Here is an 18,154-nt window from a genome sequence, read left to right as displayed (position 1 = left end):
AATCCCAAGCGGGCTCTGTGCTGGCAGTGCAGAGCCCAATGCAGGGCTCAAACTCGCAAAAACTGTGAGATCATAACCTGAGCTGGAACCAGGAGTCAGAAGCTTAATCGACTGAGCCATCCAGGCGCCCCCTTACTTTCAAGTCATGATGTGATCGAAGCTAGAACTTCCTAAGTAGCAACCCTACCAGACGGAACTTTAATACATTATTTTTCAAGTATACTTAAATATACTTTGGTATATATTTGACAAAGAAATATTTGCCTTCTACAGCAGAGAAGCAGAACTAGGAAGAGGTATTGTATAGCTTGCTTACATTGTTAATTCGCTTAGTGATACTTTCTCCCACAGATAATCAACAGCCAAAATTCAGTGTTTAATTTCATTATGAAAGCAATACCAATTAAAGACATAATGTATTACCACTGAAAGAGCTCATAATACTCAACACTAGTGAAATAGTGTAGTAAAATAAACACCTTTATATGTAGTAAAATAAACACCTTTGTATATAATCAGGTGGTCTAACCTCACTGAAAAGAAATTTGATACTTTGTGTTAAAGGCCTTTAAAATGGGGATAGTTCTACTTTTTGAAACCTATCCATAGGAAAAATCCTAGATACATGAAAAAGATTTTTGTGTGAAGATATCCACTGCAGCATTATCTGTAATAGCAAAAAACTTAGAAAAAAAAATTGTGTTCTCTTTCCATGGCTCTCCCGTAATATAAAGTTCACTTATTGTATTTAAGACTTCATATTCCCTATGTCCACCTGTAGAGTTATGCTGCGGGAAAGCAGGGCTTTTAGTCTCTGTTGTTCACTAATGCTTCACACTTGCTTGGAACAATTTCTGGCACACGGATGAGGTAATGAATGTTTGAGTGTCTGATTCCACTGGCCTTTATACCACCTTTTCAATAGGCCAATGCTATTCCCACCTCAGGATGGCTTGGAGGGCCCTCCCGCAGACATCTGCATGTCACATGGCACTTCCCTACCCTGACAGAGTAGCCTCTCCAGTCTGGTCCCCCTGCCCACCTCCCCATTACCTACTCAGAGCACTTATCAGTAGCTGACATTCTGTCATGTTCTTGTTGGCATGTCACTGTCCCAGGATGTTAGGAGCACTTTGAGAGATGGGCCCTCGTTCGTCTGGGTCACCACCATATCCTGGCATTTAACATGGTGTCTGGCACATAGTAGGTGCAGAACCAGTGTCTGGGGACCGACCAGCTTTCTCCTCGCCCTCATCCAGGTAGCCATCTGGCTCTGGCCTCCGTCCCTCACTTTTCTGCCTCCTCATCACACCTCGTGTGGACTCTGGCCACTTAGTTCTGCCCAGCTGCCTTCCAGCCTCCCTCTCCCCCATCTGTCCTGCAAGATCAGATTCCTCTTCTAAAGCACCACTTTAACCCGACAGCCTTCACCAACCACCCAGTCCTTCCTGGATGACTTCCATTCCCCCCACAAGCCACCCCCTTCTGCCTTGCCCTCTGGGTCCTTGCTCCTCAACTACTACAGGCTCTCTTCCCTCCTTGATTAGTCTCTTCCAGGGAAATTTCTGCCCCTCACTTCCCTTATTTCATTCCCTCTGTTTGGCAGGGAATCATGTCTCAGGGTCTCTACTCTCTATCCTACTTACTCTGTCAAGTCACTTTGCAAAACATCTCCTCCTGTGGGCAGTCCTCCCTCCCTGAGCACTCCAGGACTGTTTTTTTTCTGGCCACTCCCCAACTTCCCTTCTCTTGGGAGCACCTGGGATTGTGGTTATTTGTGGGCCTAGCTCCTCTTTCCTGATAGGCTGACATTTCCTTCAGGGCGCACGATCCACATACTCAGAACTCTGGAGCCCCAAACTCTCTTAGGAATCATTTGGCTCAACCCTGGGTCTTTATAGATGAAGAACCTGTGGATTAGAGCAGGCAATGACTTGCTGGTCAGACTCGCTCTGTGCAGGGCTTGGAACCTGGGGTTCCTCCCGCCTGGCCTGAGGCTCTTTTGCTTTTACACCAGGCTCAGCCCCATTGCTCTGGGCTTCCACATAGCCCCCATACAACCCTATGTAGGACCTGTCAGATACATGACTTAATATATGACACTCTAAGCTGACTTCCCACAGGAATTTTACATTGGAGGGTGGTGACACTCAGATACACTTATGTCACACTGCCAGGCAGGCAGGCACAATCCTATGCAGCGAGGGAACTAAGAACAACCAGGGCACAGAATATCCGACACGAACAACGTGAGAAGAAAGCGATGAGGTACAAAACCAGCAACCTTGAAGAGTCTGAGTGGATCCCGAGGTACAATGTACAAAAACAGGTCACCCACAGGCACAAGGCTGACCAGCTGTGTTAAACTTTGACATATCAGAGGCTTTCTCAGAGCTATAAGCTCCGGGGACTTGGTGGTGTTATCTGCAAAAACAAGAATTCAAAGGAACAAGAGGCCACAGGAAGACTCTAGAAGAGCATCACCGTAGTTCAGAGCCAACAAGCCCACTGCACAGGCATCCTGTGCATTAGATGGATTTTTTGTCCCAGGCTCCACCTTGTTCTCCTTTTCCTGTGTTCTCAGAAAGGGCTGCCACTTCCAGTGGTGATTACTCCAGGAGTCTCGAGCCAAGCCGTCAACGTGGAAAAAGACAGACAACTGGGATTCCAAGTAGCTGGCGGGAGGGGTTGGTGGGGAGGATGGGAGATCTGCCATCTCCTCGTCCCTGTTTGTGGAAGACCATGGCGTGGCCTCGTCCCAGTGGCTCCTGGGCACACTGGCCCAGCCTAGGTTCAAGGAGCTGATCTCATGCAAGAGTATATGTGGACAGAGTCTTTTTCCTTCTGTTGCTTACATTAGAAAAAAAAAAGATTTTTAATGTCATAGGAAAAAAAAATGTCACTTGTGACAAGGGGAAAATAAATCTTCAGGACAATGAAAGTCCCTCAAAGTACTCTTCTCAAAGACGGGCTTAAAAATGGGGTGCCTGGCTGGCTCAGTCAGTAGAGCGCACAACTCTTGATCTTGGGGTTGTGAGTTAAGGCCAATGTTTGGTATAGAGATTACTTTAAAAAAATAAAACCTTTTGGGGCACCTGGGTGGCTCAGTCGGTTAAGTGCCCAACTTCGGCTCATGTGATCTCACGGTTTGCAAGTTCGAGCCCCGCGTCGGGCTCTGTGCTGACAGCTCAGAGCCTGGAGCCTGCTTTGGATTCTGTGTCTCCTCCCCTCTCTGCCCCTCCCATGCTCATGCTCTGTCTCTCTCTGTCTCTTAATGAGAAATAAACATTTAAAAAAACTAAAAAAAATAAAACCTTTAAATCTTTTTTTAAGAACGACTGAAAACAAACAAACAAGGTGCATTATTCAATGATAGACTTCCAAAACTCTAGCTGCCAATTTTTTTTTTTAAATTTTTTAACGTTTATTTATTTTTGAGACAAAGAGAGACAGAGCATGAACGGGGGAGGGTCAGAGAGAGGAAGACACAGAATCTGAAACAGGCTCCAGGCTCTGAGCTGTCAGCACAGAGCCCGACGCAGGGCTCGAACTCATGGAACACGAGATCATGACCTGAGCCGAAGTCAGCCACTTAACTGACTGAGCCACCCAGGCGCCCCTCTAGCTGCCAATTTTGTCTCCCCTGGGTATTCATCCAGGCATTCTGTCTAGGTTCTGACTTATCCTTAAGATAATAGAAAAGGCATTAATTATTTTAGTAAGACAGTAGTCTCCCCTTACAGAGGGAATACATTCCAAGCCCTTCAGTGCATGTCTGAACCCTATATGCACAATGTGTTTTCCTGTTACACGCACCTATGATAAAGTTTAATTTATAAATTAGGAACAGTAAGAGATTAACAAAAATACCAAATAATAAAAGAGATCAGTTATAACATTAAACTGTAATAAAATTATGTGAATGTGGTCTTTCTCTTTCCCTCAAAATATCTTACTGTACTATTCTCACCCTTCTTGTGATGACATGAGACGATAAAATGCCGAGAGGAGGTGAGGTGACCGAACGCAAGCATTGTGACACAGCATTAGTACCATACGTCAAAAGGAGGATCATCTGTTTCTGGACTGCGGTTAAGTGAAACCACAGAAAGTGAAAGAGTGTATAAGGGGTTGGGGGAGGCTACTGTATACCTAACTTTCGAGGACTTGTTATGTGAAGTCTTTATCTGAAAAGACTATTTTATCCTAAGCACTTTATGGGGTAGGTTCTACTTTTATCTCCATTTTACAAGGAAAAAATTAAGGCTTGCGTAGGTTAAGTGGCTTTGTAGAACCTAGATTTCTTACTAGTCCTGCAAAAGCACTACTTGCGCTAAATCAGAGCTCGAGAGGCTGAGTGAGCCTGCAACAGGTTACAGGAATGAGCTCTGTGAATCATAGCAGATATACAAGTCTAAGACTTTTTAGTAAGTATTCAGGAACCAAGTAAGCATTCTAAAAAGTAATATGCCACATCTATTTGGGGTGTTTAATGAGCATTATTTTTAAATTTTCAAACCAAAATCTAGAGAAATGGCTTGTGTCATGATGAGATTTTTAGGAATGTTTGTGCATACATTGGCATCTGTAGATAGTTTAAGAGTTCAGTTCATTGATAAGGACTGGGACTTTTTTTTTTTTTAATTTTTGTTTATTTTTGAGAGAGAGAGAAACTGCGAGCAGGGGAGGAGCAGAGAGAGGGAGACAGAGAATCCGAAGCAGGCTCTGTGCTGTCAGTGCAAAGGCTTCAAACCCAGGAAGTGTGAGATCATGACCTGAGCCAAAGTCGGATGTCCAACTGACTGAGTCACCCAGGTGCCTTCGACTGGGACATTTTTAAAAAGAGCATTCAACTAACTGCAACAGTCATTTTTTTCTTTCTTTTGAGTATTAGTTACTAAGGCTTTCGGCCAAATAGATGTGAAAGAAATATATAAAGCACAGCTTTTCAGTTCAGTGGAGAAGCAGTTGTATTTTCTTATTTTAAAATCCAAGGCTGTGAGTTTAAATACATTTCAGTTTAGAGTAAGTGTTGGAAAGCTTTACGTAATGTGTTCTTTATTGATATTACTCCGTCCACCATTTCACTAGGAGAGTAACCGAAAAGAAAGGGTTAGTCCTTCAAGTTTGATTTGTGTTGAATCTAGAAATGATGTTTCTAAAGCAGTTTCCTTTGTTTATCTTCATGCTCAATACCAAGAAATGGAAGAGAGAGAAGAATCAAACGTGTTATCGCAAAAGTCTTATAAAATGGTCAAGAATATATAATGGTTTCCTAGTAAGTTACCACCACCACCACCACCACCACTTCTGGATGCCACCAAACAACAGATTATTATGAAACCACACTGTACAGTTTGTTTATAAGGCATTTCACACGTGTTTTATCTCTTCAGCCTCACTGTGGTTGGAGCAGGTGTTTTAGCCCTGCTTAGGACAAGGTAAGCAGCTTGCATGAGACCGCATTAGCACAAGATGATGACTACTTCTAACATTTTGATATATTTCCATCCAGTCATTTTTCTGTGAATGTAATTTTTTATTTATAAAATTGGGATCAAAATGTTTAAATACTTGCATCTAGATTTTTCACCATTAGTTTTGCCTTGTGCCATCAGAAATTACTTGAAAACAGGGGCACCTGGGTGGCTCAGTTGGCTAAGCGTCCGACTTCGCCTCAGGTCATGACCTCGTGGTTTGTGGGTTTGAGCCCTGCGTCGAGCTCTGTGCTGACAGCTCAGAGCCTGGAGCCTGCTTCAGAGTCTGTGTCTCCCTGTCTTTCAGCCCCTCCCAAGCTCATGTTCTGTTTCTCTGTGTCTCTCAATAATACATAAACGTTAAAAAATTTAAAAAAAAAGAAAGTACTTGAAAACAATTTTTTAATGGCTGCATACTATTCTCAGATGAATTTCCTGTATCCTTACTCTTGGGCATTGATATAGCTTCCCATTTCTTGCTATTATAAATCATGCTGAGATAAATATCACAAACATCTCACGTCGTTCAAAATTTTAATCTTTTTGAGTTACTGAAAAACTAAGCCAGGCCAAGCCTCATTTCCATTTTAAAACTCTATGTCTTCCTTAAGTGTAAAACCTAACTTTTATTTTCATTTTTGTTTCTCCCTTAGTTAAATCATGGACATCTTACGGCCAGGGCTGCTTGTTCAGATGACATCATCTTTGAAACTGCTGTGCCTACGAAGGAATCTACATTAGCCTGTGGGATCAAGAAACTGGAATTTGCTGGATAAAGCTGTTTCACAGTTCTATTTTTCCAGCTATGAATGCTATTTAAACCACGCAGGGCTGAGATGTGCTTAAGGCACACTGCTGTCTAACATGTGCCTGTACCCGGAGCTACTCAGGTCTGCCTTCCATGCTATTCTGGAAGGAGGGCAGGAGAAAGAGAAGGAAAGAAAGGGAAGGAGATGAAAGGGAGTGGAGGTTCACTGGAACAAAAGGCAACATGCTTCTCCATTTTTTATAGTCCTGTTAATTTTTCCAGTCATTCATTTGCTCACACATGAAGATCTATTAAGTGTCTTCTATGTTCGGTGTTGTAATTTATGAATGTGATGACAGACTTTGTTTAGGTTGATCTGGGAGCATTGGAAAACTACATGAGGAGGCTATAGAACACAGCACTTCCCAAAGTTACTTAACCATAGAATCCTTTTTGAACACCTATTAATAATCTCTCATAATTGCCTTTCATAGAACACAGGGTTAAAAGTAAAAGGAAAAAGCTCAACATCTGTTCTAGTTTTTTCTTTTCAAATGAAATTCTTTTCAAATTAGTAATAGAAAGATAATTTCTTAATGTGATTAATTTATAAAATATTAAACCAATAACTAACATCATATCTTAGGGTGAAATAACAAAAGCACTATCATCACAATTAGAAGCTTGATATGGATGTGGCTTCCTAGTACAATAAAAGATGAAACAGAAGAGGAAAAAAAGTAATCATGAATATAATCGATACAGCTGTCTATCTAGAAAATCCAAGAGAATCTACTGAAAATGTCAGAATAACTTCAATCAAATGAACAGATACGAAACAAAAATGTGTAAAAATCAGTAGCTATCTTGCATACTTGCAGTACCCATCTAGAAAATATAAAGGAAAAAAATCTGATTCATTAAGAGTGAAGGAATATAAAACACCTAAGAACGGCATTAATAAGAGTATACAGAACCTATATGAGTAAATCAAACACCTTTCTGAGAGGTATAAAAGGTCTAAGTAAGAGCCATGCTGAGTTCCTGCTTGGGAAGAGCAAATACCAAGATAAACGCAGTTCCAATACAAATGGATCCCAAAGGGATTTTCTGGGAAGAATCTAATAAAGTAGTTTTAAAGTTCTTCTGAAAGAATAACAGGAAATGATGATTGACAGTATTTAGAAAATAGAGAGAAATGAGATCAGAAGGGTCTGTGTTACCATTTAATTAAAGAATGTTTTAAAATGACAATCCTTAAGACAGTATGGTCTGGGCATAAGAATCTACCAACAGAACAACACAACAGGAGTGAAAGGTTCCAAGAGATCCCAATATAACTCATTGTGTTTCCAAGTGGATTAAAGAGTTAACTATTGGAAAGATTTTTTTAAATTTAAGGATTCTGTAATATTTAAGGATTTTCCAGGGACATCAAAGACATCATCAAAGAGGAAGAAAGTGTTTGAGTTGACCACAAATATTAAATATATCTCCATGTCAAAAATGATAATAAAAAATTAAAAAGGCAAAGCTCAAACTGGAAAAACATAATTATGACAAAAGACTAAGAACCGTTATTGAGCAAAACATTTAAATATCTACAAGATAAAATGTAGTTGGGGTGCCTGGGTGGCTCAGTTGGTTGGGTGTCCAACTTTGGCTCAGGTCATGATCTTGCGGTTTGTGAGTTCGAACCCAGTGTCAGGCTGTGTGTGGACAGCTCAGAGCTTGGAGCCTGCTTCGGATTCTGCACCTCCCTCTCTCTCTGCCCCTTCTCTCTCTCTCTCCAAAATAAATAAACATTTAAAAAAATTAAAAAAAGACAAAATCTAGCACTCCAAATGAAAATTGGACAAAGTTCACAAACAACTCTCAAAGAAATAGAGATGATGACTACACATTTTAGAAATTCAACTTCACAGTAAAAAAAAAAAAAAAAGGCAAATTAAGAAAAATTTTTTCCTATCACGTTTATTTGTTTTTAATAATAATGCCTAGTTTTACTGACAGTTTGGTGAAATAATAATCTTCATATTAGACTCTGTGGTGGGAGTCTAATTTGGAATAACTTTTCTGAAAAAGGAACATATGTATATAGACATAGTCAGAATAAAACATGTAATGTTCTATTTCATGTGCAACCTTGGATGGCAAGTAACTTGTTCTGCGAGTGTCCTGCAAGATGAGCAAAGATTTCTAATAATTTTAACTTGATAAACGAGCGATGTCTTGCAACACAAGTAGTATGTGATGCCGAATATCACATGATCACAACTGAACCAATGGTTCTTGAAATTCGCTTTGATATATAAGTGCTTTGGATTATGAGCATGTTTCTGGAATGAGTTATGCTCGCAAACCAAGGTTTTAGTGTAAAATATGTATTATTTATATGTTATATATATGCATGTGTATGTATATATATATATATATATATATATATATATATATATATATATGTATATGTATAAAATCAGGAATATATATAAACCTGAAAAATATTTATACCTTTTGATGTAGTAATTCATACTCAGCAGAATAGGCTTTTTTCTAACAGGAAAAAAAAAAAACTAGATACACAAAGATTTATAAGCCAAGAATGTCCACTGCAATATTATAGATAATAGCATAAAATTAGAAACAATGTTCCAAGCTGTATGATAGACTAGGGTGCAGTCATGAAAGCTATTTCTGAAGATTACTTAAGAAAAAGTTTCATATCATATTAAGCGAAAAGGGCTGTTTATTAAATTGCATTTTTTGCATAATTACCCGTTTTGTAAGCATGACTTCCATGTCTTCACCTAGGTCATTTGTTAAAAATGTGAACAGATGGAGCTTGGACCACTTGCCATAGAAGGGCCATCAAAGTGAGACTCTCTTCTGGTTTGAGACGGATCTACTTCTCAAGCTTAAATGGTTCAACTATCATGATTCCATTAGTTGAACCTTTGTCTTTCAGTGGTTCCCAAATATTTCCTGCAGGAAACTACCTAAGAATTACTCTGAGAGGTGGTTTATAAAAACCAAAAGCAAACCAAAACAAAAATAGGTTTTTGACCCTCTCCCACAGAGATTCCAATTCAGGGGGTCTGGATTAAGACCCTAGAATCTGTTTTTGGTCTCCCAGTGATTCTGTCCAGCAGCCAGATCCAGGAACCATAGCATTCTAGTTCATAATTTTCCAAGGTTTTGAAAAATACTGAATGTCTTCTAGAAGTAAACTTCTAAATGTGAGTTAAGGAAGATAATTTCATAATTAAAAAACAAAAACAGGGGTGCCTGGGTGGTTCAGTCAGTTGAGCATCCGACTTCAGCTCAGGTCACGATCTCATGGTCCATGAGTTCGAGCCCCGCGTCGGGCTCTGGGCTGATGGCTCAGAGCCTGGAGCCTGCTTCTGATTCTGTGTCTCCCTCTCTCTCTGTCCCTCCCCCATTCATGCTCTGTCTCTCTCTGTCTCAGAAATAAATAAATGTTAAAAAAAAAAGAATTTAAAAAAAAAAAAAAAAAACAAAAACAAAAACAAAAACAAAATACATTTCCCCTTACATTTCTCCTAATCCTGTGGCATGGCTGCCATTTGTCAGGTAGATGATGTAACAAGTGAGCAAGAGGTTAACCTGCAGTGTCTCCCAGATGTGATTACTGCCACCGATACCACATTCACCCTGTCCTGGCACCCCCACTCCCCTGCTCCGAGCCCTGCCTCTTCTTAGGTTTCTGAAATACCAGCTACTCCCTTTCTATAGGCCCCTTCCATCTACTTATAATAGGCTTTCACTGGAATGCCCCAGACCAGGGCACGGCTCCTCCCCTCCAGTACCCAGTTGCTGAGAGTTTTCTATATTTGACACTTTGCCTCCCACTCATTCCTCAACCCACCGCCACCTGGCTTCCATCACCACCACTTACGGGCATGGCTCTTGCCAAGGTCACCCTGGCTCCTGATGGCTAATCCACTAGATCCATTTCAACCCTTTTCCCAGAAGCATCTGACCCTGTTGACCATGCCTCCTCTTTCTGTGGCGTTTGTGAGGGCTGCCTGAAGTCTCATCTGTTTAGCAAATGCTTTTCTTTTTTGTCGCAGCACCCTGAGGAGCCACCTTTCCCCGCCTCTTAGTCCACATGGTTTGGGGGCTGACCACCCCACTGCAGGCATGGGTATTTCATTCCCCTGGCTTGAGGAATTGGTTCATGGATGGATACCAGGGCTAATCAATGAGACTCAAACCTAAGACTGTTGCAGAAACCGTTGGGAAAAAGGTTCCTTTTTTCCCCTTGGGGTTGCTGAGCTGGCAGAACGTGAGTCTGGATTTGGAGATGGCCAAATGCCCACCCCAAACTGCCATGAGAAGGAAGCCAACATGAAGAAGGCAGCAGAGCTGAGAGACAGAGACCAGATGGCGCCACTCCGAGTCCTAGGCCAGGCCTGAAACCAGCACACCCCGGTCTCATCGGTTTCATGAGACAACATACCTTTTTACTTAAGCCTTTTTCAGTTGAGCTTCTGTTAATCACAAGCAAAAGAGCCCGACAATGGCTCCAAATTCCCATCTTTCCCTGGCAGTGACTCCACCTCTCTGGTGCCTTTTCCCCGTGTCTCCACAGTAACTCTTCCTTTTACTCCCAGATCCATATGTCCAACCCCTCGTGGACTCTACACCTGGGTGTCCACTTCAACATGGGTTTAAATGTAAACTCAAGTTATGCCCCCACTCATCCTCTCCCTGTGTCCACATCTCAGTGAATAGCTCCACTGCCCACCCAATTATCCAAGAAACCTGGGCCTCATCGTTGACACTTCTTGCCCTCATTTCCTGGTCTCGTTTGGGCAGCTAATTCTGGCTCATTCCTCAGGGCTCAGCTTTTAGGCTGTGTCATCAGGGAGGCCTTTTCCAACCTCCAAGCCTGAATGAAGGGTCCTTCCTATGCTCCCATCCCAGCCTGCACTTCTAGTGTCATAGCTCTTGTCACTCAGAGCCCTAATAGCTTGTGGATTCTTATCCATATTCCCCATGAAACTAAGTTCTGGGATAGCCAGGCCCTTCCTGGAAACCAATATTATTTGAATAAATGGACACTAGGATATACACGTATGATCTTATATATTATAGATAGTCCATTCTTCTGTAAAAATCAAATATGTCGGCATTTCAGAAAGATCCACAAAGGGCATGGTGTTTGGCAGAGCAGACTATCGCTTCCAGGGGCCCCAGTGCCTAGCTGACAGTAAAACCACTAAACTGGGCTCACGGTGTTTCCTTAACAGGATTTTCTTGGTAAAACTAGGCTGACTCCTAGGGAGTGCCTTCACTTCTCTTTGCTTTAATAACTGAGTCTAGAGTTTATCAAAGGGATGAAGTAGAGCTTTGTTCTTTAATAGAATCTATGCTCCCCTTTTTCTGAAAATGGGGCCATTTGTCTGCTTCAAGTTTTCTGATACTCCTCATATTCTTCATAACTTCTTAAAAAGTACCAAATACAGTTCTTTGAGCACAACTACATGTTCTTCCTAAATGGCCCTGCCATCTGTTCCCCGACCTGGGTATTTACTGGGCCATGCCTGTGCAGCCCCTGGAGGGTTCCTCGTCCTCTGGGCTTGAATCCCCTCAAACACCACAGGGCTCCCTTTCCCGTCTCTGGATCATTTGTTTTTGAGAGAAAAGGAGAAAAAAGACTAACAGCTGACGAGTTCTGCTTTCTGTGAAAGTTATAGCAAGAGTCCCAAGAAGTGGGTCTATCACTTCCTGATTCTTTTTCTTGTTCTAATCCTACCAAAAAAGGCCTTTTATTGCCCAAGGCATTTTTGCCTTCCCGGCCACCAGCTTCTTAATGCTTCAAACTGTCCATAAACTTTGTTTCCACACTTGCATATGCAACTCATGCCCTCTTTCCCCTCTAGGAACACTATATTTAAGTGATATTTAAAGTTTTAAAACACAATTACTTTATCAAACATTTTATAGGAAAATATTATAATTTGATTTTACTAACTTGAGTGTTAAGAAGAATGAACATGTTTGTACACTGACAAGAATATACAGGGGAAAAAACATATTGTGGGGATTGTGTGATAGCTAATTGTACTCTCAATTCCTTCATATCTACTCCTCAGTTCCTTTCCTTCATGTGTTTTTTTTTGTTGTTTTTTTAAGTTTATTTCTTTATCTTGGCGAGAGGAGTGGGGGGAGGAGCAGGGAGGGAGAGAGAATCCAAAGCAGGTTCCATGCTGTCAGCACAGAGCCCAGCTTGGGCCACAAACCGCGAGATTATGACCTGAGCCAAAACCAAGGGTCGACACTTAACCAACAGAGCTACCCAGGCGTCCCAGTTCAGGTGTTCTTTTAGCTTATTCCCACTTTTTTTGGCTTGACTTCTTGCTGGCAACCATTTTTATTTTAAATTATTGTATACAGATGCAGAAATTACCTGACTGGAACTAACTGCAGAATTATGGAAATTAAAGAAATCACAGGATGCTGAACTGTTGGAAGACTGAATTGTTTGCTACTTTTAATGGAGATATGATTTATATACTACCATAAAGCTTACCCTTTCAAAGGGTACAATTCTGTGGCTTTTAGTATCTTCACAAAGTTGTGCACCTAGTACCACTATCTAATTTCAGAACATTTTCATCACCCCAAGAAGAAACCCTGTTCCCATTAGCCATCACTCTCTATGCCTTTTGCAAAGTGGATATCCTATTGTCTACCATCAATCATTTGTTGAAAAGAATGTTCTTTCTCCCACTGAATTGTCTTGGAACCCTTGGAAAAACAAATTTACCAGACATACGGGTTTATTTCTGGACTTTTGATTCTATTCGGTCATTCTATGTCTATCCATATGCTATTATCATACTGTCTTGTTTATTGTAGCTTTGTAGCAAGCTTTTAAATGAGATGTAGCTTTGTAGCAAGCTTTTAAATGAGAAAGTATGAGAACTCCAATTTTGTTCTCTTTCAAGACTGTCTTGTCTATTCTGGATCTCTCACGTTTCCAAATGAATCTTAGAATCAGCTTGTCAGTTTCTGTAAAGAAGGCAGGTGGGATTTTGGTAGGGAATGCACGGAGTCATAGATCACTTTGAGCAGTACTGCTCTTCTAAAAATATTAAGTCTTCCAATCCATGCACATGGATGTCTTTCCTGTGTTTTGTTGTTGTTGTTTTAGGTTTTCTTTAATTTTTTTTCAACAAAGTTTTGTAGTTTCCAGTGCATAAGTTTTACACTACTTTTGTTAAATTTATTTCTAAATATTTTATTCTTTTAGATATTATAAATGGAATTATTTTCTTAATTTCAGATTGTTCATTGCTAGTTCATAGAAATATAACTGATGCTGTATATTGATCTTATATCCTAACACTTTGCTGAATTTCCTTATTTTACAAGTTTTTTTTTTTTTTTAGGATTTCCTTAATCCTTAAGATTTTTTATACATATGATCATATCCTTTGTGGAAAGAGATGGTTTTACTTCTTTCCAATCTACATTCCTTCTATTTCTTTCTCTTGTCTAATTGCTTTGGGCTCTACCCTTTTAAAGCATATACAGTTTCTTGAGTGACTTCCCTCTTTTTTCCTCACTAGAATAAATTTTTCTGGGAGGGACAGGATATAGGAGGAAGAGAGAAAATGGAGCTCTTTGAAACCAAAATATGCAACCATGGCTTGATTTCCAGTGAGCCTCACATCTTCTCAGTGGAAATGTCTTCCTTCACGGCAGCTGGGCCCAGGAATTTTCTAGGGGAACCTGTGAAATCTGTTTTCCTCAGATTTTGGATGCAAGTCTGACTGAGCCCAATATCCACCCTTCCTTGGCTGTTATGTAGTCTAAGACAACATGGCCACTTTCCCCCATGCCAGTCTCTTCTCCTTTTTTGGCCAACTCTTTCTTGCTGTTTAGAGGCAGAGTGAGCACCCATGGTTTCTCTCATGGCATTCTCTGTCTTCTGAGAAATAAAATTGTCAGTAGGACAATAGGTTTATCAGCTGCTCTGTTTCTATCCAAGGAGACTTTGACAAATAGCTCCATTACATCTGAAGTCTCCTTCTGGGCCAGTTTTGTGACCCATGTTAGGAGGGTCTACCAACTCTCCCTCCATACACATCCAAAAATAAGTGTAGTTTTTGGCACTCAGGCTCTTCATCCACCCCATCTAGAAGACGTTTTTATTAGAACAAGGCACACATTTAGTTTCCTCACTCCAGATGAAGTTCTGGCTCACCACGTTTTAGAGGAGCTCTTACTTCTTCCCAGTCATGGGACAAAAGGAAGGAAGAGTACAGTTTTAGTAAAGGTATGCAATGCACACCAAAAGCCTTGCTGAATGGCTTTAGAATGAGAGAAGTTTCCTTCCTATCAGTGCAGGCTGTGTGTTACCAGTGACCTCTTGGGATATACAGGAAGCCAAGTGGATGAGAATCTTTTACTATGTGGATAAGTATGAACACAGCCAAGTATGAACTTCTAGTGTTCAATGGCTAGTAGCAAACAATCCAGCCACTGACCAGTTTCAGAGAAAAGACAGACATGGATGCAAGCAGGATCCAGGATGGTCAGCACCCTGGGCCAACCCCTCTGCTTCCCAGTGGCAGGGAAGGGTCTAGAGAGGAGCTGCCCTTTCATTTGGGGATTCCCTCCCAGGAGTTAAATCTCTTCCTCCTAGCTCCACTATGAAACCAAACTCAGGTCTCTGGTGCCTCACCAAGCTTCCTGTCCACCTTGATTTCCTTCTAACCTCACAGGTCCAGTTTATGCCCACTGCCTAAGGACAAAGTCACTTAGGTAAAGGAAGGTCTCAAAAGCAAGTGACTTCTTGGTAAGGTGACTCCTCCTTCACCCTGAGGTTGCACATGGCTCCAGTGCCTGAGAAGTGGTCCATTTGGATGATGTTGCCAGGAGTCAAATCTCAAAATCCTTCTTAAAACTATGCTTAGCTATTCCACAAAGCTCCCTTCAAATGATGAAAAAGAAGAGTGAGGCTATGAGAGCAGAGAGATGGCCACATCACATCCAGGTGGGTACAGCACCAACAGGGCTCCCTGATCACACACAGAGCACAATAAAGCCTCATGGCAGAGACAGACAGGAGGAGCTGCCCAGGGTACTGTGCATATGTCACTGCTAATGTCTGCAATTATTGTAATTACAATGCTAGCTCCTTATCTTTTACCTGTATATTTCAAAAGGCCCACCTCCCACTCTTGTCAGTCACAATACTTCATTTTCCCATATACTTAAAAACTGGTTCTATTACTAAGACCTTAAAGGTATTGTTTGTCATCTTTCAGGGTACCAGTGACTAGAACAATTCTATGGTTTGAGTGTCTGGGGTGATATACTGAATACTATTTTCACTTTATTAATAAGCACCACATAAATCAGCTTAAAAATTATTTCCCTCAGTCTTCCTTTACATTCACTTTACTATCTAGAACAATATTTCCATAGAGTATATTTGCTTTGCTCATTTCATTCATAGTGTATCTGTAGGTCTGGATTGAGCATATTTCCTGTAGTGACAAGTACTCTATTTGTAGGAACTATTTAGGTCACTGGAGTGGAGAAAAAGAGGCCGCTATTTAATAGAAATGGCATATATCCAAATATAGATGCAGTTTTCTGAACATCTATTGAACATCAATAATGATGAGATTGTTACAGTTTCCCAAACCCTAGACCCAAACCTTAAATGATTAGTCACTTTGTTTTAACTGACACAGGGTTTAACCCAGGAAAACAAGTTTCCTAACCAAAGAAAGTAAGTCTTAAAAGTATCTTACTTCTGCTTTAGAAGTAACACAGTCTCTTCAAAAGGCAAGTTGTTTCAATGTAAATTATTTCCCAACAAAAATCGCTTCAGAGGAAGGTATATGATTTGAACCCTAGCGCATGCACAGTAACTGCTTTTAGAGACAGAGTGAGCATGACAAATATTTTCAGTTGTCAAGGGAGGAAGGAATGACCCACCTAAGAAATGGAAACTAACGAATAGTAATATGACACTCCCCCTTGGTTCCACTGGGCGCTAGCTGGGGCTGCTACACACAGCTAACTTCCTTTGGTCGGATAAAGGCGAGGCTGTGCAAGAACTGAATAAAAGCGGCCTCTCTACCCACTGGCCCCAACAATGTGTTGGGGGATGGCAAGCAAGGACCTCAAAAGAAAGGGGCACTGGAAATACACTCTACTGTTGCCATTCATTCATTCGTCATGCGCTGGGGGCTTAATTCTCCAACTATGACTCGAGAGCCCATTCTGATACCCCACACCTCTGTCCCCATTTCTAGCCCTAGGCCTCACTCGCTCATCAAGAAGATGCTTATTATAGCCTCGCTCTTCTCCCTCCCTTCCCCGGGTCCCCAGGCCACGGTGACAAGATAAAGCCAGCCAGAGGAGTGCCTTAACAAGAGCAAGGAAAGAAGGCTCAGAGTACACAGTGAAGGGGTTCCAGGGACCTTCCTGACAGCGTGGGGGTAGAGCCAGCCCCTTCTGGGGCGGCCGCGCCCCGGGGCGAGGCTGCGGGCACCTGGGCACCGCGCTAGGGGCGGGAACCTGAGGTCACGCCGGAGCTGGAGGGGGAAACAGCAGCGAGGGGATTCCGCACAGGGGAAGTGGGCACTGCAGGATGTCCGAGGGCGGCGGGACGCTGGTAACAACACGCGCACACGTGCTGAGGACCTCTAGCACCTAGGTGGTGGGAGCAGGGGTCCCGGCGGCATTGAGGAGCCGGCGGGGCGGGTTACCTGATGAAGGTGGTCTTGCCCGTGCTGTACTGGCCCACCAGCAGGATCATGGGCTTGTTATCGAAGTCGGCGTCCTCCAGCGCTGGCGAGTGGAACTCGTGGAAGCGGTACGCCTCCTCCAGCGGCAGCACCTTGCGCAGGTAGAGCGAGCGCAGGCCCCCAGTCACCGTCTGCACTGCGTCCGCGCCGCCCGCGCGCTCGCGCCCGCCAGCCTGCCGCCCCATCCAGCTGAACATCCTGATGCAGCCTGTCCGCCCGTCGCCGGTTCGCTCCCCTCGCCCACCCTCTCACACCCCGCGTTCAGTCCCCGCTCAGGGCTCGACCCTCCCCGGCTGGCACTGAGCTGCTCCGGCCCCTCTCGCCGCCGCCCGAGCTGGCCCCGCCTCGCGCAGTCGCAGCCAATCGCTGGTCTCTGCGTCACGACAGCTCGTTTACTATTCAGAAGGCTCTCTCAAGTCCTTCCTCATTGGGCCGCTGCCAGCGCGTCTCAGCCAATGGAGAGGAGGTTCTTAATGAATTATTGATGACGGAGTCCGTCGGCGGACTGGCTGGGGAGAGGGTGTCTCCACAGCCCCGAGGCTCAGACTGGTCTCGGAAGCGCCCCCTTAGGTCGCCGGGGCCCCACCTCTGGCCAGGTGGCGTCGGCTTCCGGGCAAATCTGAGCTGGCAAAAATGAGCCTCCGGAGGCTGCTGAGTCTCCTAGGAAGTTTACTCTTCCCAGGCTTATGATACTGGGGACAAAAGTTCGGAAAGTTGACAGACAGGTTCTTTCTACTCTCTGGAAGGTTATTATTTACATATTTTGTTAGTGAAGAGATCTTGACTAAAGGACATACTGACAATATTTGACTAAGGGGAAGAAGACTCCAATCTGCTTGGGTAGATGTTTCTCCTACTTCACACTGCCTCCACTAAGTTCTGGATGAATTGAAGGCCTCTTGCCCTTAGTTTTCTTTATTTGATTTTCTGTAACATTAAAGATTTAATCTTCATCCTCATTATTACCACCTAATTACCACATGTTGACATGTAAAAGAGTTACTGTTACCTCTTAGTTGTCTGTGTTTCCAGATTAAAAGGACGTATCAACATTGAGACTGGGAGAAACAATCAGCCAGCACTTTTGGCGTTCTAGGTAACAGTTTGAGAATATTTCTCAGTTGTTTTAGAGC

The 18,154-nt window shown here is 42.6% G+C and overlaps 1 protein-coding gene across 1 annotated transcript in view; it reads right to left on the bottom strand.

Annotated features, from left to right (window-relative positions):
* EHD4 (EH domain containing 4) overlaps nucleotides 1–17,324 on the bottom strand; it is an 87,832-nt gene extending 70,508 nt beyond the window's left edge. Inside the window, exon 1 of the mRNA XM_042942305.1 lies at nucleotides 16,983–17,324. Coding sequence (XP_042798239.1) covers nucleotides 16,983–17,218 — 236 coding nt within the window. The 5' untranslated portion in view covers nucleotides 17,219–17,324. The remainder of the gene's footprint in view (nucleotides 1–16,982) is intronic.
* Between the last annotated feature and the right edge of the window lie 830 nt (nucleotides 17,325–18,154).

This window comes from Panthera leo, chromosome B3 (assembly GCF_018350215.1).
Source record: "Panthera leo isolate Ple1 chromosome B3, P.leo_Ple1_pat1.1, whole genome shotgun sequence".
NCBI lineage: Eukaryota > Metazoa > Chordata > Mammalia > Carnivora > Felidae > Panthera > Panthera leo.
Note: the sequence above shows the minus strand (reverse complement) of the source record. Positions and strands in the feature narration are given on the sequence as shown.